Source organism: Mauremys reevesii, linkage group 8 (genome assembly GCF_016161935.1).
Source record: "Mauremys reevesii isolate NIE-2019 linkage group 8, ASM1616193v1, whole genome shotgun sequence".
Taxonomy (NCBI): Eukaryota; Metazoa; Chordata; order Testudines; family Geoemydidae; genus Mauremys; species Mauremys reevesii.
The window spans coordinates 27,818,078-27,842,758 of NC_052630.1; the positions used below are offsets into that span (position 1 = coordinate 27,818,078).

Below are 24,681 nucleotides of genomic sequence, written 5' to 3' on the forward strand. Positions count from 1 at the left end.
TAAGAAATAATTTTCTGTCTGAGACACAGGGATTATATACCCCAGGCCATTCCGGGGTCTAGCTGCCTCAATATAGAAGGACCATCATTCATCTTTTCTCTCTTCAGAGGTGCTGTAGGAACTGTATTTTAGTGTGGGTACGGTCCCAGTAAATATGCAGCTAGAAAGATGGCAGAAGAATGGTTTAATTTTGTATTGCTTTCTGCTTTTTTCTGCTGGTGGGAAGTGGATCTGATCATTCTAAATGGCTGAACAGGAAGTTGCATGGTTTTGCAAAATGGAAAAGATAAAAGGTGTAACCAGCGATTATCTTTATGTATCCATTTTGGCCACTAAGGCCCAAGTCCTGCAAAGCACTTAAGCACATACTTAACTTTTAAATGTGTGAGTAATCCCATTGGCCTGTTAACATGAATGGAAAGACTCCCATTAACTTTAATTGGTCTCTGGATCAAACCCTAAGCACTTTACTGGATTGGGCCCAAGTGAGCTGAGATACAGAACAGGAGAAACATAAGTACTCTGCTGAATTGAGGGGTAGACATATGCTTAATTTTAAGCATGTGCATAATCCCATTGTGAAAGCAACCTGAGGGAGAGCATTACTTTGATTTAAGAGCTGGTTCCTCACCTGAATTTTAATCTGGGAATATGCTTTCTATGGGTTTTTTTTCTGTAATAAATTATAAGTAACCAAGGGTTTGTTTTTGTATGAAAACTCTTTGGATCAAATGCTGAAATTGTTGTGACTGGGATATGCAGAAGCTCAGCACTCTCAGGATCTGGTCCTTTGGCTTTCTTATTTGTGGACATTTCTGTGGGATAGAAATGGAGCTAACTAGGCCTCCCTTCTCCCCCACCCCCTTTTCATTTAGCTGTATCTCATTCATCCAGCATCAGCTCATCTAATCAGTTACAGGCTGATGCTGTGGAGACATTCCTGGAATGATTTCACAACATAGCTGATCATTCTGAATATGATACAAAGGGGCAAGTTGGTACCAGTGATCAATAGGTATTTTGATTCTGCCCCAACTGTAATCATATATACTAATGGCCAGTTTTATGTGACTTTTTTTTAATATTTTTTTTCATTACACTCATTGCTGACCTTTGATCCCTGTGTCCTCTTTACCAGGTCGTCCCATTCCACCTACATCCTCGTCTAGCCTTCTCCCATCTGCTCAGCTGCCCAGTTCCCATAATCCTCCACCAGTTAGCTGCCAGATGCCATTGCTAGACAGCAATACCTCCCATCAAATCATGGACACCAACCCTGATGAGGAATTCTCTCCCAATTCATATCTACTAAGAGCATGTTCAGGGCCACAACAGGCTTCCAGCAGCGGTAAGGAAATTGCAAGCATATGGAATGTGATTATGACCTTTTTTTGTGTCATGTTTGCAAGTATATGTCTGTATCATACAAAATGATGACTCCTCAATATGAAAATGAAGAAAAAATAACAATCTTTTGTAATTTATTGCATTTAAGTTTTTTGGGGAAACACTGTGTATCATATTTATTTTTCCTTTATTTCACTGTAGAGTATTTCTTTTATGTTAAGAGTGATTTAGGGCATGTAAAAACTATTCGTGCATCCCTGTTGCTGAGAGAATGACTTACTCAACTGGGTGGTATGCCTTGAAGCAGTCTCTTGTAGAAAGGACGTGTCTATAAGGTACTGTACACAATGGTAGTGGTTTGCATTTTTATAGATTAATGATGTATGTAAAACAAGTTGTGAGGCTGTATACCAGAAAGCATGTCCTGCACCGGTTATTGTGTCTGTGCTCTTGTTTCAATAATATATCTAATCCTAGCTTGTCAGTCTACATATAACTAAACTATTGATGTTTTCAGAAAACTAATTTATGTCTGGAAAACATTTTAGGACCAGTTTTCAAAAGTGGGATCTGATTTTCTGTTGCCTCTGTTTGGTGCCTCAATATTTGGGTGCCCATCTTGGGCCAATAAGGCCCATTTTCAGAAATGCTGAGCCCCCATGACTCCATCTGTAGTCAGTAGAATCTGTGAATGCTCAGTGCTTTCTGAAAATGAGGCTCAAGATGTCTCAGGCTAAGGGACCCAAAATCACAGACTATTTTTGGAAATGTAAGGCTCACAAGTCTTCCCTTATTTTTTGCGTTAGGTAATTTTTTCAAGGAAATGCATCCAGTTGATATGTACCATATTCAGATATGTGTGTGTGTAATTCCTATTAACTTAAGTGGGAATTATCAGAGGACAGAGTCTGACCCTTAGTCTCTTGCCTGGGAAAGTTTCAAATATTCTTTATAAAAACGCATTTGACCCTAATTCTGCTTAATGATGCTATTCTGAACTTCTGTTTTGGAAGGTTATTCACCTACTGTTGTAGTTAACGTACATTTAAAATCCTTAGCTAATAAAAGTGTTTTACTTACAGTTTTATAGCCTTGACATTTAACCACAATGAACACACAGAAAAGTGACAGAAAAAGTAGAAGATGCAATTACTGATCACTCACAACTTCTCCCCAGGTCCTCTGTTCTCTATAATGATGTAGGTCTGCGTGACACTACAGATCCTGTGTGGCACGGATCTTTTGGTATTTATGCACGTGCCCTGTACATTTTAATTATGAAGTTTGCTGACTAAGATATAGTAGCGTTAAATCAGATTACAACACATTGGTGCACCCAGCAGAGTCATCTGCTGGATGTAGTCATACATGGGATCCCAAATGTTTGACTGGAGAATGGAGAAATGTGGCACTAAAAAGCATCTGCAGGTTTAACTGAATGACTTTTTATATTTCATTTTAAATGATAATTTATCATTGCAAGTCTTTTATGTCGTAAAGCCTCGGGGTGGCCCTGGCTATGTTTCATGTTGCTGTCAGGCTGTGGGCTGATACTATGTACCTTTATAGTATACTCAAAAATGTTTTTGAATTACTTTTTTAAAGGCTGGTATGGCTCAGCATTTTGGCTTTGTGCCCCACCATAACCATTTTCAAGCATGCTCTATTTTCCCCTTTAATAACATATCAGGTTTCTCAAGAGGGGAGCTTATTATGTTTCATTTCTAATTTTGAAGGTACCACAAACAGGTGATTACCTATTACCTCATTCTGACCACAGATGTGTGTAGGATTCTTTGCAGGGGAGGGGGGCTCTTCAGAACTTGCCAGCTACCTTAAATAACTAAATAAGTATTCCAGGTATTTCCTTTAGTGTACAAGTGAATACTGAAGATACTAATATTTACCTTAAATAGGTAACGCTCACATGTTCTTAAGCATCAGCTTGTCTAAGTGCTAAGTGTTACAATAACAAAGCTGCTTTCTACCTGCAAGACTTTCAAAGTAGCGTATGTCATCGATAGAGATGATCCTGAGCTGTAAAATTCAGACCTGAATCATAATCTGATTTTTGAATGCCTGTGAAATGGCATTTGAATGCCTTTGGATCCAAGGTTTCAGTTCAGCACATAATAGAGAGGGGAGATAGATTAAAAATTGGAAACTAGATCTGTGTTTGGATTCTAAACCCCTAGAAAGTTCAGAGCATTTTGGATATAAGGCCCAACTCTGGTTATTAATGCATGACAAAGATTTTATCTTTAAAAGCTGTGATGCAAACACTTAAATAAACATAGAAGACCATATTACGTTTTAAGAATTCTCATGTTGATCACGTTACTTAATAAGGGTGTTCATGTTTGCTGATGGTATACTTATATTTGCCTCAACCCCATGATTATAGGATAACTCCTAAATGGGTTTAAGATGTGTCCTCCTGGATGTGAGTTGATAGTCATCCATATGTACTGACCTGGGCCCTTCATGATAGCCTTTCTTGATATATTTGGAAAATGCATATGCTTAAAAAAAATTACCTAATCTAATCTTCCATCAAATGAGCAATCCATTGTTGATATTATGAAAGCCTTTAATCTACAATAAATCTTTATTAGGACTCATCAGAGCTTCTAGTTTGAGAGAAATGTGATTATAGCACTCTTAAAATGACATTACATCATTGGGGTGATTGGTTTATCATTTGGAGAAGCGACATCAATCATAACTAGCATAACCACACAGTAAATGAATTCAACCTTTCTACTGTGGAACAATGACACTATAATTGCTCAAAATCAGGCTTAAAATGAAATCAGAAAATGCACTTTCTTCAAATATGATGTTAACTTAATGGAATATATTATTAAAAATCATGTTTGAGGAAATTCTATGTAATTAAAAATATGTGGAAATGTATTCCTTTTTTCTCTCATTAGAACCTGATTTCAGTTGCAGAACCATTTTATATGCAACAGAGATTATGCTGTTTTTAATTGAACGCCCATCATTTATGTTTTCTACTTTTATTTCTTAATATACTATTCAGCAGAATTATATATTAAAGAGGACAAGAGGCTGTTGAAATATGGTGCACCTGCTAGTAATATTTTTGAAAAACTCACAAATATTATAGAAGAAAATGAAACCAAAAATGTGTAGCATTTTATACATGTAAAGATACCAGAGGGCACAATATTTCCATAAGAGGTCAATTTTGTCACTACACTATCTAGAATGGTTTCTTACAGTTAACATGGAAAACAGGCTCATTTTCTTTTGTTGTATAGACACAGGATGTGCTTTTTTGTGATTATATTTAGAAATGACCTTTATCTAAAGAAAATATTATTTTGATGTGTGCAATCAAAAATGGACAACAGTGGTTATCTGTCCATAGACTGTACATTTCATAGATAAACAGGATAGATTTTAAGTTACTGACACTCATTTTTTCTTGTCAAATTAAGATTTACTGCTATTTGAACATCAACCCTGGAAACAAGAGAAGTTTGTGTTTTCTGTTTTCAGTATAACTAACATACCCCTGGATACAATTTATTTTCTTCTGAAATGAGGACCATCTTGCATGATAAATTTTGTTTCATTGGATAGTTAATTAGAGCCTTATTTAAGATCCAGCACTATACTTTCATTTTGAATCCTCTGAGTCCTATAGATAATATGAAAGCAAATGCAATGTTAATATCTTTTTGTCTGCATAAAGTATTTTGAATTTGAGAATAGGGGAAGCTAGAAATTTTACCAAGCCCTGAGACTGAAATCTGTTCTTCATTTGCTCTGAGCTATTTTCCAGTGGTTTACAGGAATCTAAATGAAAGGATAATTTGGCCCAATTTTTCAGTGTTTATGTATCTTTTGACACAGATGAACTAATATAAAGCATTTGGCCCAGTATAGCAGTATACATTCACAGAGCATTCTGGACATAGCCTAGAAGAAAGAAATTTGATTTTTCACAGGTGCCATTGTGTCTGGGGGGACGGCGATAGGTGGAATGGTTATGAAATGTGCAGTTGTTATTGGGTATGTTAATATAAATTATTTAACTCACTGGTTTTGACCTTGCTCTCAAAGGGTCTTGGTTCTGTGTTAAACTCAGAATAAATAGTAACAAAAATCTTATTAACATAACCCAAGTTTGATATGATGACACATGTGGAATGTGAAACATAGACTCATAGAATCATAGAATATCAGGGTTGGAAGGGACCTCAGGAGGTCATCTAGTCCAACTCCCTGCTCAAAGCAGGACCAATCCCCAACTAAATCATCCCAGCCAGGGCTTTGTCAAGCTTGATCTTAAAAACCTCTAAGGAAGGAGATTCCACCACCTCCCTAGGTAACCCATTCCAGTGCTTCACCACTCGCCTAGTGAAAAAGTTTCAACCTAAACCTCCCCCATTGCAACATGCTATAATGCTGTGTGAATGCCTAGTTAAAAGGATCTACCTTCCTCAGCAAGGTACTAAGAGGTACTACAAAATACAGCAGGGCTTCATATTTAGAGATTTGGATTCAAATGCTCATAAACTACCTTTTCCTGCAGTCTGTTCCAGTGGATAGAAAGCATTGCTCTGAAGGAATCTGGGATTTTTTATTATTACATCACCCCTGAAGGTCTTACTGCAGATTCTCTTCTAGGAGTGTCCAAAACAGTCTGCTTTCTGACCTTCTACAGTTCAGAGTTACATAAACAGATGCCTCCAGTATCCAGTAGTATAATTTAACACCCTATGGAAGAAGTCATCTTCAAAAAAAAAAAAAAGAAGAAGAATCCCACAGAAAAACAATCAAGTCTCCCGCAGACAGTGAAGTATCACCCCCCACTGAATGGAAAAGTAGTTTCTGTATCCACCGGCTTACATAGTAGAAAATAAAATAGCAACAAGAAAAATCCTGAATTCTTAGCTTACTTTTTTCCATGAAGGATTGACTTCATGTTATTTAGAAGACTAAATAAAAGGGTTTGGGTAACTCAGTAGGTAGCACCTTCATCTTTTTGCCAGAAGGATATCGGTTTAAACTGTAGATAAGAAATCTAGGCATGCATATCCATCCCAGCATGATTTCAGTGGCTGCTGGATTGCTAGAGGAACTATTCTTCTGTATTAAACTGGACTAAATACTGCTGGTATTAAAGATCCCCTGGCACTTTTTAAAATAGAATGTACTGGTCAATTTTTTAAAAGAAAAAAATATATAATCTCCTTGGAAACAAACACTGATGCTTGAAAGTTATGGGCCCAATCCAGCATAAAATCCTTACTGTCAACCATCTGCACCACTCATGGAAAAGATGTAGATCTTGGACTGTGAAAGGGAAATATAAAGCATTTGGCACCAAGGCTGACCTTCCACAAAACCTACTTATTAATTTATCTCTATAATGGCATCTTTCAGTACCACACCCAGGTGGTGTCTATGCCTGCTTTCACCCCATGATTCTCTAATCTCATAGGACTCCTCATTGGTGACTAACCAAACTAGTGAAATATAGTTCCACTCTAATTCAAAGTAACTTTCTTGTGAGGCCTATGGAGAGACACACAGAGCCTCAGACCATTTCAAGAAGAGTTTACCCTTCCTGAGAGCCCTCCTCCTGATCACTGTCATGTAGGGTTGCCAGGTGTCCAGTTTTTGACTGGAATGCCCGGTAGAAAAGGGACCCTGGTGGCTCCAGTCAGCACTGCTGACTGGGCCATTAAAAGTCCAGTCGGTGGCACAGTGAGGCTAAGGCAGACTCCCTGCAGCTCTTGGAAGCAGCGGCATGTTCCCCCTCTGGCTCCTAGATGTAGGGGCAACCAGGGGGCTCCACACGCTGCCCCCGCCCCAAGTGCCAGCTCCACAGCTCCCATTGACCGGGAACTTCGGCCAACGGGAGCTGCGGGGCAGCGCACAGAGCTGCTTAGCCCACCTCTGTGTAGGAGCCAGAAGGGGGACATGCTGCTGCTTCCAGGAGCTGCCTATGGTAAGCACCACCCGGAGCCCTGCACCCCATCCCCCTGCCCCAGCCCTGATCCCCCTCTTGCCCTCCAAACCCCTCAGTCCCAGCCTGGAACAGCCACCTACACCCCAAACCCCTCATCCCCAGCCCCATCCCAGAGCCCACACCCCCAGCTGGAGCCTTCCCCCCGCCCCTCCCCCCCCCCCCGCATCCCAACCCCCTGCCTCAGCCTGGAGCCCCCTTCCACACCCTGAACTCTTCATTTCTGGTCCCACCCCAGAGCCCGCATCCCCAGCTAGAGCCCTCACCCCTCCCGCACCCCAACCCCCTGAGCGAGCCTGCTGAGAATGAGCGAGTGAGTGAGGGTGGGGAGAGCGAGCAACAGAGGGAGGGAATGGAGTGAGTGGGAGCGGGGCCTTGGAGAAGGGGCGGGGTGGGCAGTGCCTTGGAGGAGGGGAGGGGCAGGGTGTGTGGCATGGGTGTTCAGTTTTGTGCAAGTAGAAAGTTGGCAACCCTACTGTCGTGTTTCCTCTCCTCTCCACTGTTACTTTCCTTTTTCATTTTAATTTGGTCCTCTTGAGCTCCCTTCCTGGCCTCTGGAGTGGAGATGTCAGCCACGGAAGGATAGTTGTGGCTCTGAATCCCTTCATGCTTGTGCATCTAATTGCAGGTGCATGGATTAAGATGTCAATGACTTTTATTCCTAGAATCTGTGTAGTGTGGAAGGCTTCATTTTAGGCAGCACCAATACAATGCCTAAGATAAGTCAGTGACCACCTTAGGCAGGTAAGGCTCCATGCAGGCAGAGGCACATTCTTTTTTTTTAAAAGAATCCTATTTGTAGTTTCCAATCTGCCCATTTCATGCACAGTCCCATATTATATATCAGTAAAAATACCTTGAGAAACAGCATTGTATGCTCTTGAGATTTCAAATTGAAATACCACAAGCAAGTATTTTCTCTCGGTGTTTTACAGCAATGCAAGGGAGGGAATTGAAGACTGAACATTTCAATTTCTATATTCAAATTTAAAAATGCTCATTTCCTGTTAATTTGGGGTCCCAAAACTACAGGTTGTTTTTGTTTTGTTTCCCTTCCCACTGGTGCCTGCTGCATGCTGCCGCAGAAATAATAAAGAGCTAAATTAACTTGAAGAATTGTGCACTGAATGATCAATATGGAGAGAGTGAACCCAAAAAGCATTTTCTTCTCAGGAAATAGTTGACAATATATAGGGGAGGGTATCCAGCTTTCATGTTTTCTTTCTTTAGGGTAGATGAGATGGGGCAGAAACTTATTACATTTTGTCAGCTGTATATGTTTAGAAAACTGTTTAGAAAATGGTAGCTGATACCAAGGAGGACTCAGGAGCTAATGACTTTCTGTGCATATTGTTTTGAGCTGGATTTATATATTTATCAGGTATGTCTTCAAAAGGGAATTTTCTGTACTTTAGTTGTAATTCTTCACTCTTCCATCTCTTTAATTTGGGGGCACTGTCTAACTCTCCTGCTGCATCTCTTGAGCACCAACAAGGTTTTTTTTCCCATTTTAAAATGGCATAAGATTGGCATTAGAACTGGAGAAGCTGCAGAGGGCATGTTTCTGCATTGAAATTTAAAAGTTGTTTCCCCCCTTAAGAATTGGCTCCTTTATGCTGCAACTATTACTGATACTGTTGCTGCTGCTGCTAAACTGTGTAAAATCAGTTGAGGATGCCAGCAGATCTCTGAATTTCAGCCATTAGACTTGAGTTCAGATGTTAGGTATTGCAGAAACAATGTAGTTATTAATTTATGAACTCATAATCATAACAGCTAAACAAATGGTTGCACAAGTCACAAGCAGAAGGTGGTAAGGTAACAAAACCAGCTATATTACATTAAAAAAGAACCTAAAATTGACAATAGGTCCTGGTGATGTTATTTTAATCAAACTATGCTCTTGAGAGTTATAGTGACTTTCAAAGTTTCTTGTTTGTGTTTTTAAATCTTTTTGTTTGTTTTTTCATACTCGTAAAACATTATGAATTGGCACCTTTGGAGAACTGCAGCCTCTCTTTAGCAATAGAAGTTCAGCAAAGACAGTGGCAGTGCCAGCTTTCCAAGCTTCACCCCTTTCATTATGTCTCACCCCTGTTGTCTGATGCCACTTCTAATAAATGAGAAAATAGTTCAGTCTCCATGGTCATTTGATCCTTGTCAGTTTTATGCTGGGAGTGCCAGTTAATGCCAATTGCAGTTCTGCCCCATTCAACTTGTTTGAGACCACTAATTTATTTTACCTATTTAAGACTTCAGTTAAGTACCAGACAAGTAAGACAGTCCAGCAGTTGCATTGTGCAACTGTGTCAGGATATGAGTACTGTTAATAAATGGTTAATCAATTGTTATGCATAGTTATAGAGTTAAATAGGTTAATAGGCTTCTTGTAACCATCCATAATACCTTATTCTTATGTGCTTATAAACATCTGCATCACATGTACTCATGTCTGTAATATGAATATAAACTCTATTAAACATTTGTTAACTCTTTAAAAACTATTTATATATGCACCCTTACCTAAGGTGTGATCATTGTGTGTGTATTATTTCTGGTGTTTACACTGAGGCACTTAGAGTAGGAGATTGTGAACACTCGTGATCCTGAAATGGTTAGGAAAGGATTATAAGTAAAATTAACGTTTTCTGCTAGTGTTCTGTTTTACTAGAAAACAAGTATTATTTCTAAGAAGATATCTTGGAGTTGAACCAATTCTATCAGTGAATGCTCAACCATGGGAACCTAGCAATAAAATAAAGAGATGATCAGTCAGTTTTCGGTTACTGTTTGGAGCCAGTCTTTACATTAAATTTTAAAACTAAGATGACAGGTTCTTTCTCTCTCTCTTGTTTTTAATATCTCAGCAAAAATATCACCACTCCTTTTACAATTAGACAATACATGCTCCTATTCACACCCAATTGTAACAGAGAAAGCTGAGGATGTGAATGTTTGTATAAGTTGTGAATTATTGGCTTCAGCAAATACCTACTTTTCAAATATATCGACATGAAAGTGGAAGGAAAAATCCTATTTCTTTGTGCCAGCTCCCCAAATATTTCCACAATGCATTCTATGGCATTCACACTCAACTGAAATTGCATTTCAGTCTGTTCCATTTGACTGGATTCCATGTTTTCTTCCCATCTGTCGTAATGGTACACTTATTCACAGTTCCCTAGCTTATTTTTGTTTCAGTGGCCTTTTCTATGTACCTAGGACGCCTTGCCATTCAGCTCCCTCCCTTTCCCCTTCCATGCTAAGGATATTGTTTTACATGTTGCTCTCTCTCTCTTTCTCTCTCTCTGCTGCAGTAGTTGTCTTTCTGTTTGATGCATTTGTATGAGATGCCATGTTGCTATAACAGCACAGGGATCTTTACTAGCTGAGCTCTTTTCCTATTTTTTAACCAGTTCTTCTTATGCTCAGCTCAGGTCTAGCAATTTGGTAAATCAATAAATACACAGAACCAAAAAGGGACAATGCCTACTTAAAATATCATGATGACTTTCCAGTGAATTGTGATGGTAGTGGTTGTAACCTGTACTTACGTCTCTTCTATCCCAAAACTGATTAGGATTGAAAACTTGAGGGATCAAGTGGCAAAATAATTCATAAGTGAATAAGAAATTTGTATTATTTAGAGCAGGCTTTGAACTTGATGCCTCTATTTATCATCCATAAATTGCCAGAAGAGATTCTGCCTCCCGAGGTGTGTGATCTCTCCTCTAGATATATTGCAGTAAAATCTGCTTGCTGTGAACTCTTACACAGTGAAACTTTGTTTGTAATATACGGAGGGAAAGTTCCCAGTTGTTTCAGCACACTGTTGGGTGCCAAGATTCGGGCTGGTTTTGGGCAGACATACCCCAAGAGAGCCCTCTGAGGCAGCAGGTTTGTCTGCACACTTCTAGCGGCAGGCAGAGTACGTACAAAGCACAAAGCCTAGCAGGGGTATAAAAGTGTAGATGGTGAGGCACTGCTTAGGCAAATAAAGACACACCTGAACCCAAGGGTACGAACCCTAATGGCTCTCCACATGCCCGAGTATGGCCCTCCCGCTAAATTGCTATTTTTAGCAGTGTAGTGTCCCATTGCCGGAGTCTTTGCTTGCTGCAGGGAAAGGCTCTGGCAGCTCCTCCCTGCTACAGCCTGGAGATTTCACCCGCTGCAGGGAAAAACTCCGACAATGGAGAAAGGCTCTAGCAGGAGGGAAGCAGTGGGGAAAGGCTCCAGCAGTTCCACACTGCCAGAGCCTTTCCCTGCTGATAACCTCTTCCCTGACCCTTCCCCGCACCCATCAGAGCCTTTGATGCATGTGCCTATACACTGCAGTGTGGACTCAACCTGCTTTGTGCTGCGGTGGGTAGATGCACTTACCTCACATGCTGCCACCAATGAATGGTATGCAGTGTAGACGTAGCCTTGGTCATGGAGACCCCATGTCAGGAACAGGTTGGGGTGTACGCTGATTGAGCACCATGTGGTTTGGATTACAAGCTGCTTCACAGTGCTCCCAGTCACCTATAGAGATGATAATCTTAGCCCCTGAAGAATAAGATTTCTCAACCCTTATCACTGACTTGACATGGGCATATTTTTCTGTTTAACATGAAACCTCCAGGGAGTGCATTTGGTCTGGAGAGGAGTAGTGGTTTTGTGGTTAAGTCATGGGCCTGGAGCTCAAAAGATCAGCATTCAATTCCTGGCTCTATCTCAATCTTCCTGTGTGTAACCTTCTATCTTGGTCATGTATTCTCTCTCTCTCTCTGCCTCAGTTCCCCATATGCAAATCAGATATAATTAAACTTCCCTCCTTTTGTATTGTATTGTGAAGTGCCCAGATACTATGGTGTTAGAGCCATATAAGTACCAGATTCCCATTCCCCTGTTCCTTTTCACAAAACCACACCTCAGTCTTGGATACATTTCTTACTGCAAAAGTGATATAAAACTGGAATTTTATAATAAATATAAAAACTGCCAAATGGCATAACACAGTTTAATTCGATATAGAACATATAGGAAATTCAGGGTCAGTGCAAATGTATACAAAAGCTGTATTTTAAGTCGGCAGAGAAAGTTGGATGCCCAATGGTCAGGCCACCCTATATTTAGTAATATTGTTATGTATTTATTGCATTTAGATTTTAAGTGTGTTCTCTCCACTTCCCTGAGTATGTACACAATTAATACAAATCACAAAAACCTCAATTTCAACTGCTCAGTAGATTTTATCCAATTGATTTAAAGGTGAAAGGCTCTATATTATATTCGAAATCCTGAGTCATCCACAGGTTCACAAACATATAAGATTTATTCTCTATCTACATTTCCAACCACACACCATTTTTCTTTTCTTTTTTCTTCTTTATTGTTGACAGAGCTGGGAAGATTTCACTGTCTTCATTCTTGAATTCCTCTGAGATCATGCCAAAGAAATAAATGCATTAGAGAATATTGTTCCACATTCCTGCTTTTTGGAAACAACTTCCATCAGTTTCCCATTGTCACAGAGCAACTGGTAGAGCTTAACACTCCTCTTCCATTTTCTATTTTGGGATTGCTAATTGATGAGACCTAGACCCCCAACTGTGTAGCCAGTGCTGCTGGGTAACATGGAAGCTAAACTACTCTGTCATGTTTAGTTAAGAGGACAGAAACATTCATTTTTAGCACTTGTACATATTTTTCAGTGAATTTAGTGCTCATGATGCTGGACTAACAGCTCTGGAGACTGAAGTGTTCTTTTTTTAATCTATGGAACAGGTTTAGGATGGGCAGATTCAAGCTTTCCAACTTACCCTGCCAGTGCACTTTAACTCTGATCTGGAGGGGCTGCGTTTAAGGATTAAGAATGTTCCTGGTTCAAATTAGTTTCTTGGACAGTTCTTTGGACTGTCTGGCCTCTGTTCAGCAAAAAATTAAGTAATGCTTAAATCCATCCTTGTTAAGCAAATCACTTGAGCACATGGTTAATTTTAAGCACATTCTTAAGTCCCACGGAAGCCAAAATTATGATCCCATTGAAGCTGTTGGGTCTTAAAAACATGCCTGAAGTTGAGCATGTGCACAAGAGCTTAGCTGAATTGGTGACTTGAAGACTGCTCAGTGAAAATGGGTTTCAGATGTAATGGTATGTTTTTGGATATGGGCATGAGATTTGTACTGAAACCACCAACTCATTTAAATTAGCCCATCAAAGAGTCTTTGATGGCCTCTGCAGACTTGGACAACTCCATGTTTTGTCAAGTCCATTTCTTTTCATTTTATCAACATAAACACTAATTGGAAATGTGGCTTTTTATGGGAGAAGTATCTGATGTTAATTATTTTTGCAGCTGTAGTCTGGGGATCTTAATATATAGACACTCTTTAGTTAATCCTCCTGTTAGGTTTTTCTGCTTAAGGATCAAACTAATTCCTGATTTACATTGACGAGTATATCATAGCACATACGTTTTCTTTTAATAAATGTCTGAAGACATGTGACCATTAACTTTCATCTTACAAAGAAATTATGCGGTTTTATTGTTCCTATTTTCTGTAGAGTCCTCCACTGGCTGTTTTAGGAGAGCATATTTAAATAGTTATCTCTGACACGTAGATTTTGGTGTGTGTGTGGAAGGATTACTGTATAGAAACTGGTTTGCGAGTGATAGCCGTGTTAGTCTGTATCAGCAAAAACAACGAGGAGTCCTTGTGGCATCTTTTGTTAGTCTCTAAGCTGTTTGTTTGTTTGTTTTAAAAGAAACTAACTCACCTCAGACTTCACAGCACTTTGTTTAAGCATAATGCTTATTAAAGATCAGAACAAAAAATATGAAGGCTTTTCTTTTTGTATTTTTATTAACTCTACACCCCAGTGCCATAAATCCTCTATTTGAACAATTCTTTGGCTTCTGTTCAATTTATTTAACCTTTTGATAAAAATTATGTCTTTTCAGACCAATTTTAGCCTGAGATATAAAAGATATAAATGACTTTGTGGTTCTCAGAAGCAGGTATTTTCATACTTAAAATAAAATAAGGTTCCCATGGATCCCTCGCTTTTGTAATGGTACTTGTGTCTCCAGCAGACATTTTATGTTCAATAAATTCAAAAGACCTTCTACTGTAAGTGAGATGATCTCATGAGGAAATACATACATTTTGCTATAAGCTTCTGTGTTTCAGCTTCAGAGGTATGACACTCAGATTAACTACAGCCCAGAATTTTTTTTAGTAGGTTGATAAAATGGTTCCCCCATTGCAAGAAGACAGCACATACACAATACTGTGTGTATTATAATACACACAAACCTAAGTAAAAATAGTGCTTAGGACTATGATAGAAATAAAAGGTCTCCAAAACAATGACTGTCCTCTTTGCTAATATTCAGCCCTGATGTATGAGGGTGCATGCAAAGCCTTTGAATCCAAGACTAAATTTGCCCCTCTCTCTTTTCAGTAACTCTTTTGTGGTAGATTATTGCATTTCATTCAGTATACCACAAAAGATATCAAGATATGTTGATTAAGGGCCCCTGGGATATACATGCAAAATTATAAATGCTGAATATTATATTTGTGGCTGGATCGGCACACAGTCTGAACATTGGCGGGGTGGAGAATATTGTTAATGGTGCTGGTTTTGTGCAGATGTAAATCCAACTCCTAAAATTACTTCAGCGCGCACACATGGATTTGTGCCCTGTTTGGGTATAAAATAAAATAGATGAGTTATTGTCTTTCTGAGCTAGTTATTTGTCACTTGAGTGCACAAGACTGGTGAATATGCTGAAGTTTAGTCCAAAAAAACAAATGTATAAGTACATACAATCCTAATGTAAAAAAGTACATTTTGTTCTGTATGTGATGAATCTTCTTTCATTATGTGGGCCAGCTGTTGAGAATGCGAGAATAATCTCACTGCTCCCAGCTCTTTTATGCCAATGTGCCCAGAATTTTGGGCTATTAAACTTCCAAGATTTAATTTACATTTCTTAGTAATGTTTATTTGTTTCAGCTGGGGATGAAAGAATGCAAGAAATCTCTTGGCTCTAATTAGTACATTTCTGTAATTGGAAAACCGGAGTTTGGAGGCTGAATCAAAATTATGTTCCTGATTAGAGCTGGGTGAAATTTTTTGCCTGAAACTTTCTTTGGTGAAAAATGCAGATTTGGCACCACTGACACATTTCATTAATTTGTGTTGGCTATGCTGAATTGTTCATATTGGGTGGAAAAAAATAAAAAAATTCCAAAATTCCAAACAAGTCAAAGCATTTAATTTTTAAGTTTATGAAATGTTTCGATTTTTTGGTTTGAAATGACTTTTTGGTTTGAATTATCCTTCAAGCATATTAACAAAAAAAAAAAGAAAAGAAAAATCTTGAAATCAAAATATAACATTTAATTTTAGGTAGAAAAAAACATTTTATTTGACTTATTTTTTAAAAACTTTTAAATTCTCTGAAAATTTTGAAAAAATGTTTTTGGTTTGATGCCAAACAGTTCGTTTTTTTTATTTGCCAGTGAACCGAAAAGTCCATTGTTTACGATAATGAAGACAGAGAGTCTGATCTTCTACTTTCAAAATTAATAGAAAATTGTACCGCTGACCTCAATAGGAGTACGATTAAGACTGGAATTTGATAAAGATTAGCAGTTAAAATTCCATGTCACGGACCATGAAATCAGCCCTTCCCTGTGAAATCTGATCTCCCATGCTACTGGGAACTCCTAGCTGCTAGTCCGGACATGCTGGGGTGGGACAGGAGTTCTCCTTCCCCTGCATGGCTACTCTTGGTGGGGAGATCAGATCCACCTCCAGAGGCAGCACAGAAATGAGGGTGGTACACCCCCAATTCTGCACTGCAGCAGGGCTTCAGGCTTCCATTTCCCATCTACCCCTCCCCGCCCCCGTGCAGCTCCTGCCATGGCTCGGCACTCCCTCCCCCATCGGCTTCTGCCAGGCTGGGGGCTTCTGCTCCCAGTGGCTGCAGCCTGGGCTTGGGGCTTCCCCCTGCTCCAGCAAGGGGTTGGGACAGTCCAGGCCGAGGCAGACCGGGATCAGGACTTCTACCCCTACCCCCAAGCTCCTTCCACAGCTCCGGGCTTCCTCCCCCAGCGTCTCCAGTCGGGGCTGGAGGCTTCCGCTCCTGCCGTCTGAAGCCAAGGCAGCCTGGGCTCAGGGCTTCCACCCCCAGCCAGGGCAGCCCAGGCTCAGGGCTTCCATCCTTCCCCCCCCCCGCCCGCTCCAGCTGGAGCTCGGGGGTTCTACCTGGACTTGCAGCTAGGAGTCCCCAGCTAGGGCACTCCAAGCAGCCTGGGGGAGATCCTACCCACTTCCACCTCCGGGAACCTCCTCTAACTACAGGAAGCTCGGAGGCTGCTCCCTAGGCAGTACAGAAGTGAGGGTGGCAATCTTGTCCCCCCCGTAACAACTTTGCCAACCCCCCCCCACAATCCCATTTTTGGCTGGGACCCCACGGTTACAACACTGTGAAATTTGAAATTGACCAATTTAAAAACCCTCTGGCTGTGAAATTGACCAGAATGGACTGTGAATTTGCTAGGGCTCTACATAGAAGGATTCCCTTTATATTTTGGACCAAGATTTCAGAGCAGCCAGAGTAGAGGAAGCCCCCAAAGATGCCATGCTCAATTTTACCAAACTCTCCCATTCCCACCTCCATGCCACCAGAACCTCCTGCGGATCAGTGCCTCCCTCTCCCTCCCTGTGCTTTTCTCTGTCCCGCCGTGATCAGCTGTTTTGCGGTGTGCAGGAGGCTGGGAAGGAGTTGGGGAGGAGAAAGCATGCAGCACCTTAGGGGAGGGGGCGGAGTGGGGGCGGGAAGAGGCGGGGCAGGGTGAGGCCTTGGGGGAAGAAGTCATGTGGGGGCAGGGCCTGGGGCAGAGCTGGGGGTTAAGCACCCCCCCCCCAGCATATTGGAAATTCAGCACCTATGCAGCATACTAACGCTAGACTATTGTAATCATAATAATAATACTTTTAACCCAAGAATCTCAAAGCACTTTATGGACGTTGATTGTTTAAGCCTCACCACCCCTGGCCGTAATATGCATTGATATACTCATGTTACAAATCGGAAAATTGAGGTCATACCATAAAACAGTGGCAGAGCTGGGGATACAACTGCATTCTCAGCTCTGTCCCTTGCTCTAACCTATTGGACTGCACCCATTCTTAGATTCCTCCGGCACAAGAAATAACATTCCAAAGCAAAATGAGCCCTGTGGCCCATCTATGACCTTCTGTTTGCCTGAGCTTTTGCACTGAGAGTTGCACTGAGATTTGTTACATTATATCCAGTGGGTAAGGGGCCAGGGGTGTAAACATTCCATTTCCCTTCTGTAGTGCGTCACTCCATTGATTGAAATGGTCAGCCTTTGGAAAAAATAAGTGATCTGGGTTAAAAAATTAGTTGTTTATCCCTTGCTTTCCCCATTGATATAGATGCATTTTTGTCTAAAGCTCGTGGATATTACATAAATTTTACTGTTTCCCACTTCAAAGCAGTGTTCGAACAAATGTAATTAAAAGGGGAAAAGTTATTACATAACTGCCTACCACAGGGTTTCTGTCACCTTCCTCTGAAGCATGTAGTGCTGACCACTGTCAGAGACAGGATATTGGGCTAGATGAGCTACTGGTCTAGTTCCAGTGTTCCTCTGGAAATTGACACTTTTGCTGTCCATACAAACATACACATGCATTTTTTAAAGAGTTTAATATGCTCTTCATCCTTCCATTTGCCTTCTGAAACCTGCTGAAAGCATTAAGCATTTTTACTTGAAAGATATGATCACAATATGTGCATGTTGCTAAATAATCATAACATTAATCATTATACCAATTTGCACTAATGAGCATGCTTAGAAACTGAAACAAAGAAGCCTTACAGCAAAATGTTCCAAAGTGTAAACATGGAAAAACCTGTAACATTCGCTTATCTGCTCTAACAGGCTTCAAAAAATTAAAGACAAAGGTACATTTTATTGTGAACTTTCCCCAGCTGCTCTTTATTATTCTATGTTATTTGACTATGAGTAAGGGCTCTTTGTTGACTGTATCTAGTCAGCTTATTTTAGCTGGTTTGTTGCCTAATGTACTAAACTCCAGGTCAGTAGATATCTATTTCCATGCTTTCATTTTGTTCTTAAAATCTCATTTGTGTCATTAACTGAATCTGTCATGCTGCTTTAGTACCTTTCTATAATCCAGAGTCTCCCCTTCTTTTGCAATTAAGTAATGCATCGCCAGAAAAAGACTAGGAAACCTGCTATATGATTTAGTGTTCATTGCTAAAAGCAATTCTAATAGAAAGAGAGCAGTAGCATAGATGCTTTACATGTCATCCACACTTATGCTTAGTTGTCATGTGATCTTGATATAAACCTGAGAATTCTGGTAGGAATGCCCATCTAAGGGGCAATTCCTCACCTGCTGTAAATTTCAATAGCTCTATTAAATCAGTAAAGCTATGATGACTTTAGGATCTGCTCCAAAGACCTTAGAAATGAAGATGTTTGAAAGAGTGGATGAGAGTTCACGAAGAAAGAGAGAGAACAAGTGTTTGAGAAGGATTCCAGAGCCAAGGAAGTAACCAAAAGGGCTGGTGGAGAGTCCAAGAAAACTGAGTATGGTTTGAATTACTGAAATTACTGTTCCAATACAGGGCACTTTTATATATGTCTTTTAAGAGACATCTTGGATCTCTAGAGCTCTTTTTCTACTTGGTAGAAATCTAAATGAATAAAAAAGCAGATGGGGATTCAAGGCTATCATAGAGAAGGCTAGGAGATCCTGTGCTAGGGCCAGGAGTGCCGAGAAAGCAATGAGGAGAAGGTTCTGAATTCAGAATCAAACTTCAGCTTTCAGGTTTCATGTCTTTCATTTTTTGTTTCTCCCTGCTACAGCAGACCCTTTTTCATGAGATGACTGTGAGACTTGATATTGTTGAAACATGTCACCAATAAAAAAACATGTGATGTTAACAAGAACAAGCTATTAAAAGAAATGCAATGCTTCTGTTTAATATGATTTTAAAGGTAGGCTAATTTTTTGGTTAGTAGATGAACTTCAAAACAGTAAGAGGTGCTCATTCTGGTAGTGCATAAATAAACAAAATAGTAACTTTTTCTGCTGCTGTAGAGCAAAGCCAGTAAGTCATTTTATACCTGAGCTAGGTATTACTGTGCTTATCTTTTCACCACAAGTTTGCATACTCTGAATACTGCATAGTTTATACTATCAGCAAACAAAATAGCATACTAAGCTATAGACCAAACACTGCATCCAGTTCCAACAAAAAAGATGATGTAAAGCAAATAAAAGTGCAAGTGAATGTGCTAAATTAACTTGAAATATTTCACTTAAAACCACAAAAGCAAAGGGATTCACAGTGAGGGCTTCCTTGTCTGTCCTGGACTATCCTCACTGTCCTTAATTACTACAGTGCCTAAGTGTGACACACTGATGGCATGTGTATATTTCACATCTTCTGTGATCTGTTACAGCATCTTCTGAGAGACTGCAGTATCACAACTCCTACCTTCCAGTGGAAACAATAATCATCACAGAGAACAGTGTAATTAACATATGTCAGCACTGCATGCTAAATACTTCAGTATCTTAGAAAATTACACTGAGCAGTGTACATATGTTGTATGATAGATAGGTTATCCTTTCAACCTAGTACTGTTCTGACTTTGGGGATCTCCAGTAATTGTCATTCCTTCATTTTTTTAATGTGATAATTAAATTAATTGAATGTATTTTTTTATAAATCTCAGCCGTCATGTTAATGGGTAACACTTCAGAAAGAATCAACAATATTTTTCTCTTTAATATTCATTTTAAATGTTGTGCTACATACTGCACTCCCTAAGGACAGTTGTCTTCAAAACACTTTCATTGATGATAACTAAGTAATTTAAAGTAACTTAAGACATACTTAGGGTCCCTTTAAAAGTGCCTTTATTCCCAATTATTATGGCTCTTCATTTGTAGAATAGACCCCAAAATTCGTAACGGGTGTAAGTTAAAACCCATGTATCTTTTTTCTCAGAGTAAAATAATTGGGCCTGTGTTTTGAAACCACTAATTGCCTTATTAATAACCAAGTTGTTTAATTACTTCATGGTTATTATGGTGGCAGAGATAAATTATGGTACCTTCATATTTTATTAACAACAGTCTTCAGTGGTCCTGGACATATTCAGTCTGGATATAAAGGTTGAGAGAGCCCTGGAATGGGAGGAACACACACAGTGAAGTTGGCAAGATGTGTGCCTGTGCCAGACTCAGAGGGAAAACAAAATGTTTAGCTTCTGTTGCTGGTGGACAAGGACTGAACCATCTTTTATTCCTTGCCATGCTGAGTATGGAGTTATTTATAGTGTCTTTTGGAGGAAAGTAGGTTCATGTTAAAGGTTAAATCCCCTGTTATTACTGTATTTCGGATGAACCAAACAGTAATGCTGTGAACTACCACATAGGCAATCCTGGTTGATTCCCTGCTCAGGTCTATCACCACCTGAAGTAGCAGGAACTGTATGTATTATCGAAACAGAAAGCATTCTATGGCCTGGATGAATGTCCTTCTCTTGCTAATTCAGCAATTCACTGGCCAATTAAAGAGAAACACGGACAGGCTTAGAAGAGAGTTCAGTGGTCTTTGGCTGGAAGGATGGAGTTTTGTAATGTGATATGAAAAACGGAGTTCTTAGGAATGGAGATAGAGAATTATGTTTTAAAAAATATGCCCCTTGTAGTTTGTGGTTTCATTAGTATATTAAAGTTTGTAAGGGAAAGTTCTTTTCCTAGTAGAATTCATGATAGCTGAATTGGAAAACAATTTAGGATGTATTCCACCAACTTAATGCAGGTACAGGAAGATAAGATTTATTATGTTGGTTTTGAATAGAAAATCATTTTTTATGAACGATGCTAAATACCTTTGGAGGGATGGGGAGATATTTTTACCTAAAGGTAACAGAATTTAAAATTTTGGTGGAAGATACCTCTCGAAAAATTAAATGTCATAGAGTCATAGACTTTAAGGTCAGAAGGGACCATTATGATCATCTAATCTGACCTCCTGCACAATGCAGGCATCAATACATAAATAATCCTAAATACCTAACCCTAACCTATGTCTGAGTTATTGAAGTTTAAATTGTGTTTTGAAGACCTCAGAGCAGAGCATCCTGCAGCGTGCCCCCCTGCCTGCCTGCAGGAAGGAAAAAGCGAGGCCTCTCCCCTGCAAAATGCAACTGGAAAAAAATGAATTTTAAAAAAAAAAAAAATATAAAACAAAGTGCTGGAAAGAAGAAGAAGAGAAGGAGATATTATACTTTTTCATCATTTTCAATTTTTCAGAAATGCTCAGCAATCATAATCAGGGTTAGATTTTCAAAGGAACTCAGTTTACATCAAAGTAAATGCCAAGAACTTCAAATGAATTCAGCATGTTGGGTTTCTGGCACTTTTGAAATGGTCTTTGTTTAGGTGCCTAACTGGGTACTTTTGAAAATCTGGCATCACAGTGCCCAGTCCTGTGAAGTGTATAGTGCTCTTATCGCATTGAAATCATGTCTGGGACAGTTTTAGAACAGTTCTACTGTCTCTGTCCTATATAGACTCATAGACTTTAAGGTCAGAAGGGACCATCATGATTACGTAGTTAGATCTCCTGCACATTGCAGGACATAGGATCTCGCCCATGCACTCCTGTAATAAATCCATAACCTCTGGCTGAGTTACTGAAGTCCTAAAATCATGATTTAAAGACTTCAAGTTACAGAGAATTCGCCATTTACACTAGTTTAAATCTGCAAGTGACCCATGTCTCATGTTGCAGAGAAAGACGAAAACCCCCCAGGGTCTCTGCCGATCTGACCTGGGGGGAAGTTTCTTCTGAACCTCAAATATGTCAATCAGTTAGACCCTAAGCTTTTAGGTTACTGTTACTATATACTGTTACTATATACTGTTCTCCTGTCTGTGATTGGGGAAATACTGGGTCAGAGAAACTTGTTCCCAGTGTTGTCAGAGAGGAATATGTGACTTGTGATATGTGTTCTACTTCTTCCACAATCAGGAAATGGAAGTAACCTCTTCCACTGCTTGGCAAGGACTTTCTCAAATTCATTAGGCTACCAATTGGGATGATGAAGTAAGGTTCAAAGAGTGGGATTTTGAAAAATGCTAATTTTTGGCTTAACTCTACTCCCATTGAAGACAGTGAGAGTTTTACTGCTGATTACAATAGAAGCTTAGGAAGGCCAACACTCAGCTCTTTGAAAATCCCATCCCAAAACTCTAAACACATTGATATGTAATTATGGTTCTCACAATTGGTACAGGACTAACAAAATCCTTAGCCACTGCTATTATTTGGCCAGTTCCTCTATGCCAGTGACTCTCAACCTTTCCAGACTACTGTACCCCTTTCAGGAATCTGATTTGTCTTGTGTACCCCAAGTTTCATCTCACTTAAAAACTATTTGCTTACAAAATCACAGAAAAATACATAAGTGTCACAGTATACTATTACTAAAGAATTGCTTACTTTCTCATTTTTACCATATAATTATAAAATAAATCAATTGGAATATAAAGATTGCACTTATATTTCAGTGTATAGTATATAGAGCAGCATAAACAAGTCATTGTCTGTATAAAATTTTAGTTTGTACTGACTTCACTAGTGCTTTTTATGTAGTCTGTTGTAAAACTAGGCAACTATCTAGATTGAGGTCAGCAACCTGCGGCACATGCGCCAAAGGCGGCACGTGAGCTGATTTTTAGTGGCACTCTGCTGCCAGCCGGGGTCCCGGCTGCCAGCCCCGCTCAGCCCGCTGCTGGCCTGGATGGACGGAACCCCAGGCCGGCAGCGGGTTGAGTGGGGCCGGTGGCCGGGACCCCGGATGGCAGGGACTGGCGGACAGAACCCCAGACCGGCAGCAGGCTGAGTAGCTCAGCCCGCTGCCAGTCTGGGGTTCTGTCTGCCACCCCCGCTGCCGGTCTAGGGTTCCGTCCACCAGCCCCTGCCAGCCAAGGTCCTGGCCACCGGCCCTGCTCAGCCCGCTGCCATTTGGAGTTCCATCCGCCAGCCCCTGTAAATGTAAAATGTATTACTGGCACATGAAACCTTAAATTACAGTAAATAAATGAAGACTTGGCACATCACTTCTAAAAGGTTGCCGACCCCTGATCTAGATGGATTGATGTACCCGCTGGAAGACCTCTGCATACCCGTAGGGTTACATGTACCCCCAGTTGAGAACTACTGGTGTATGCTAGGGATTCCTCTCTGATTCCTTCAAAATGTGTGTTTTAGTTTTTTGCTGTGCACACTTCTGAATTATTGTCATTTCATTACCAGATTTATGAATGGCTTAAGTATAAATATAGTCTTTATAATCCAGGGATGAACTTCACGTTTTTAAAATTAGATATATTGGTCCTTTCCTAGGAAGCTTTTGCCAGTGTCATTTAATAGCTGGCTGAGCATATGAAACACTTACAAATACAGTATTAGGGTTGTTAAGCTTTCATTTTTCAACATTTGCATTTTATGACTGAAAAGGGAGACTGTACTGACTATCACTTATAGATGAGAACCTGTAGAATGGAACTTCGTCGGGCAAGAAGGCTAACCTGTTTGAAGACCAAAAATCAGCTAATGTAATTTAGGGTAATCTGGAGCATTTGTGTTCATTATGTAAATATTTTTATAGGAGCATTCCATGTGTAAAATCTTCATAAGCAGAAACTAAATTCAGTGAGGTTCTAACGATGCGTTTTTAAATTTAACACTAGTAGTGAGTGGACGTGTGCATGTGTTAGATACACTGTATTACGAAATACAGTGTGTATATATATATATATATAATAGCGATACTATGTATATTGTTTGTATGAAAAGAAAAATAGATATGGAAAATAATTAAGATAAGTTCTTAAAAATAGAAAAATTCTGGATATCTGTAGTTGAGAAATTCTTTTGGACAAAAGCAAGGAAAAGGGCATTATCTGTAATTAGAAATAATAATGTGTAATTGGTTCATTTGCCATATTTCTACAGTTCTGATTTAGTTGAACAATGTGATCATTATGCCACCAGTTTTCAATAGAGGTGTCACAATGAAAAATAATTGCAATATTCCACAATATTAACTGCACCCTAATTGCAAAAGTTTTGAAATATAATTACCATGAAAGCTAATGCGACAGGGAACATTAAGCATAATTAGTGTATTAAAAAAAAGGAAAAACTGTTAGAAGCTTGTTATTGTCTCGTAAGGTAGCT

At 39.6% G+C, this 24,681-nt stretch overlaps 1 protein-coding gene across 21 annotated transcripts in view; it reads left to right on the forward strand.

Moving 5' to 3' along the window:
* TENM2 (teneurin transmembrane protein 2) overlaps positions 1-24,681 on the forward strand; it is a 1,520,094-nt gene that overhangs the window by 1,185,650 nt on the left and 309,763 nt on the right. For 19 of the 21 annotated variants that reach the window (XM_039484033.1, XM_039484034.1, XM_039484029.1 and 16 more), the window contains one exon: positions 1,139-1,348. The exons of 1 other annotated variant lie outside the window; for it this stretch is intronic. In XM_039484033.1, the coding sequence (XP_039339967.1) occupies positions 1,139-1,348 (210 nt within the window). Of the gene's footprint in view, positions 1-259; positions 294-1,138; positions 1,349-24,681 lie in introns of those variants that run through there. One more of the 21 variants, XM_039484050.1, reaches the window with a different exon arrangement.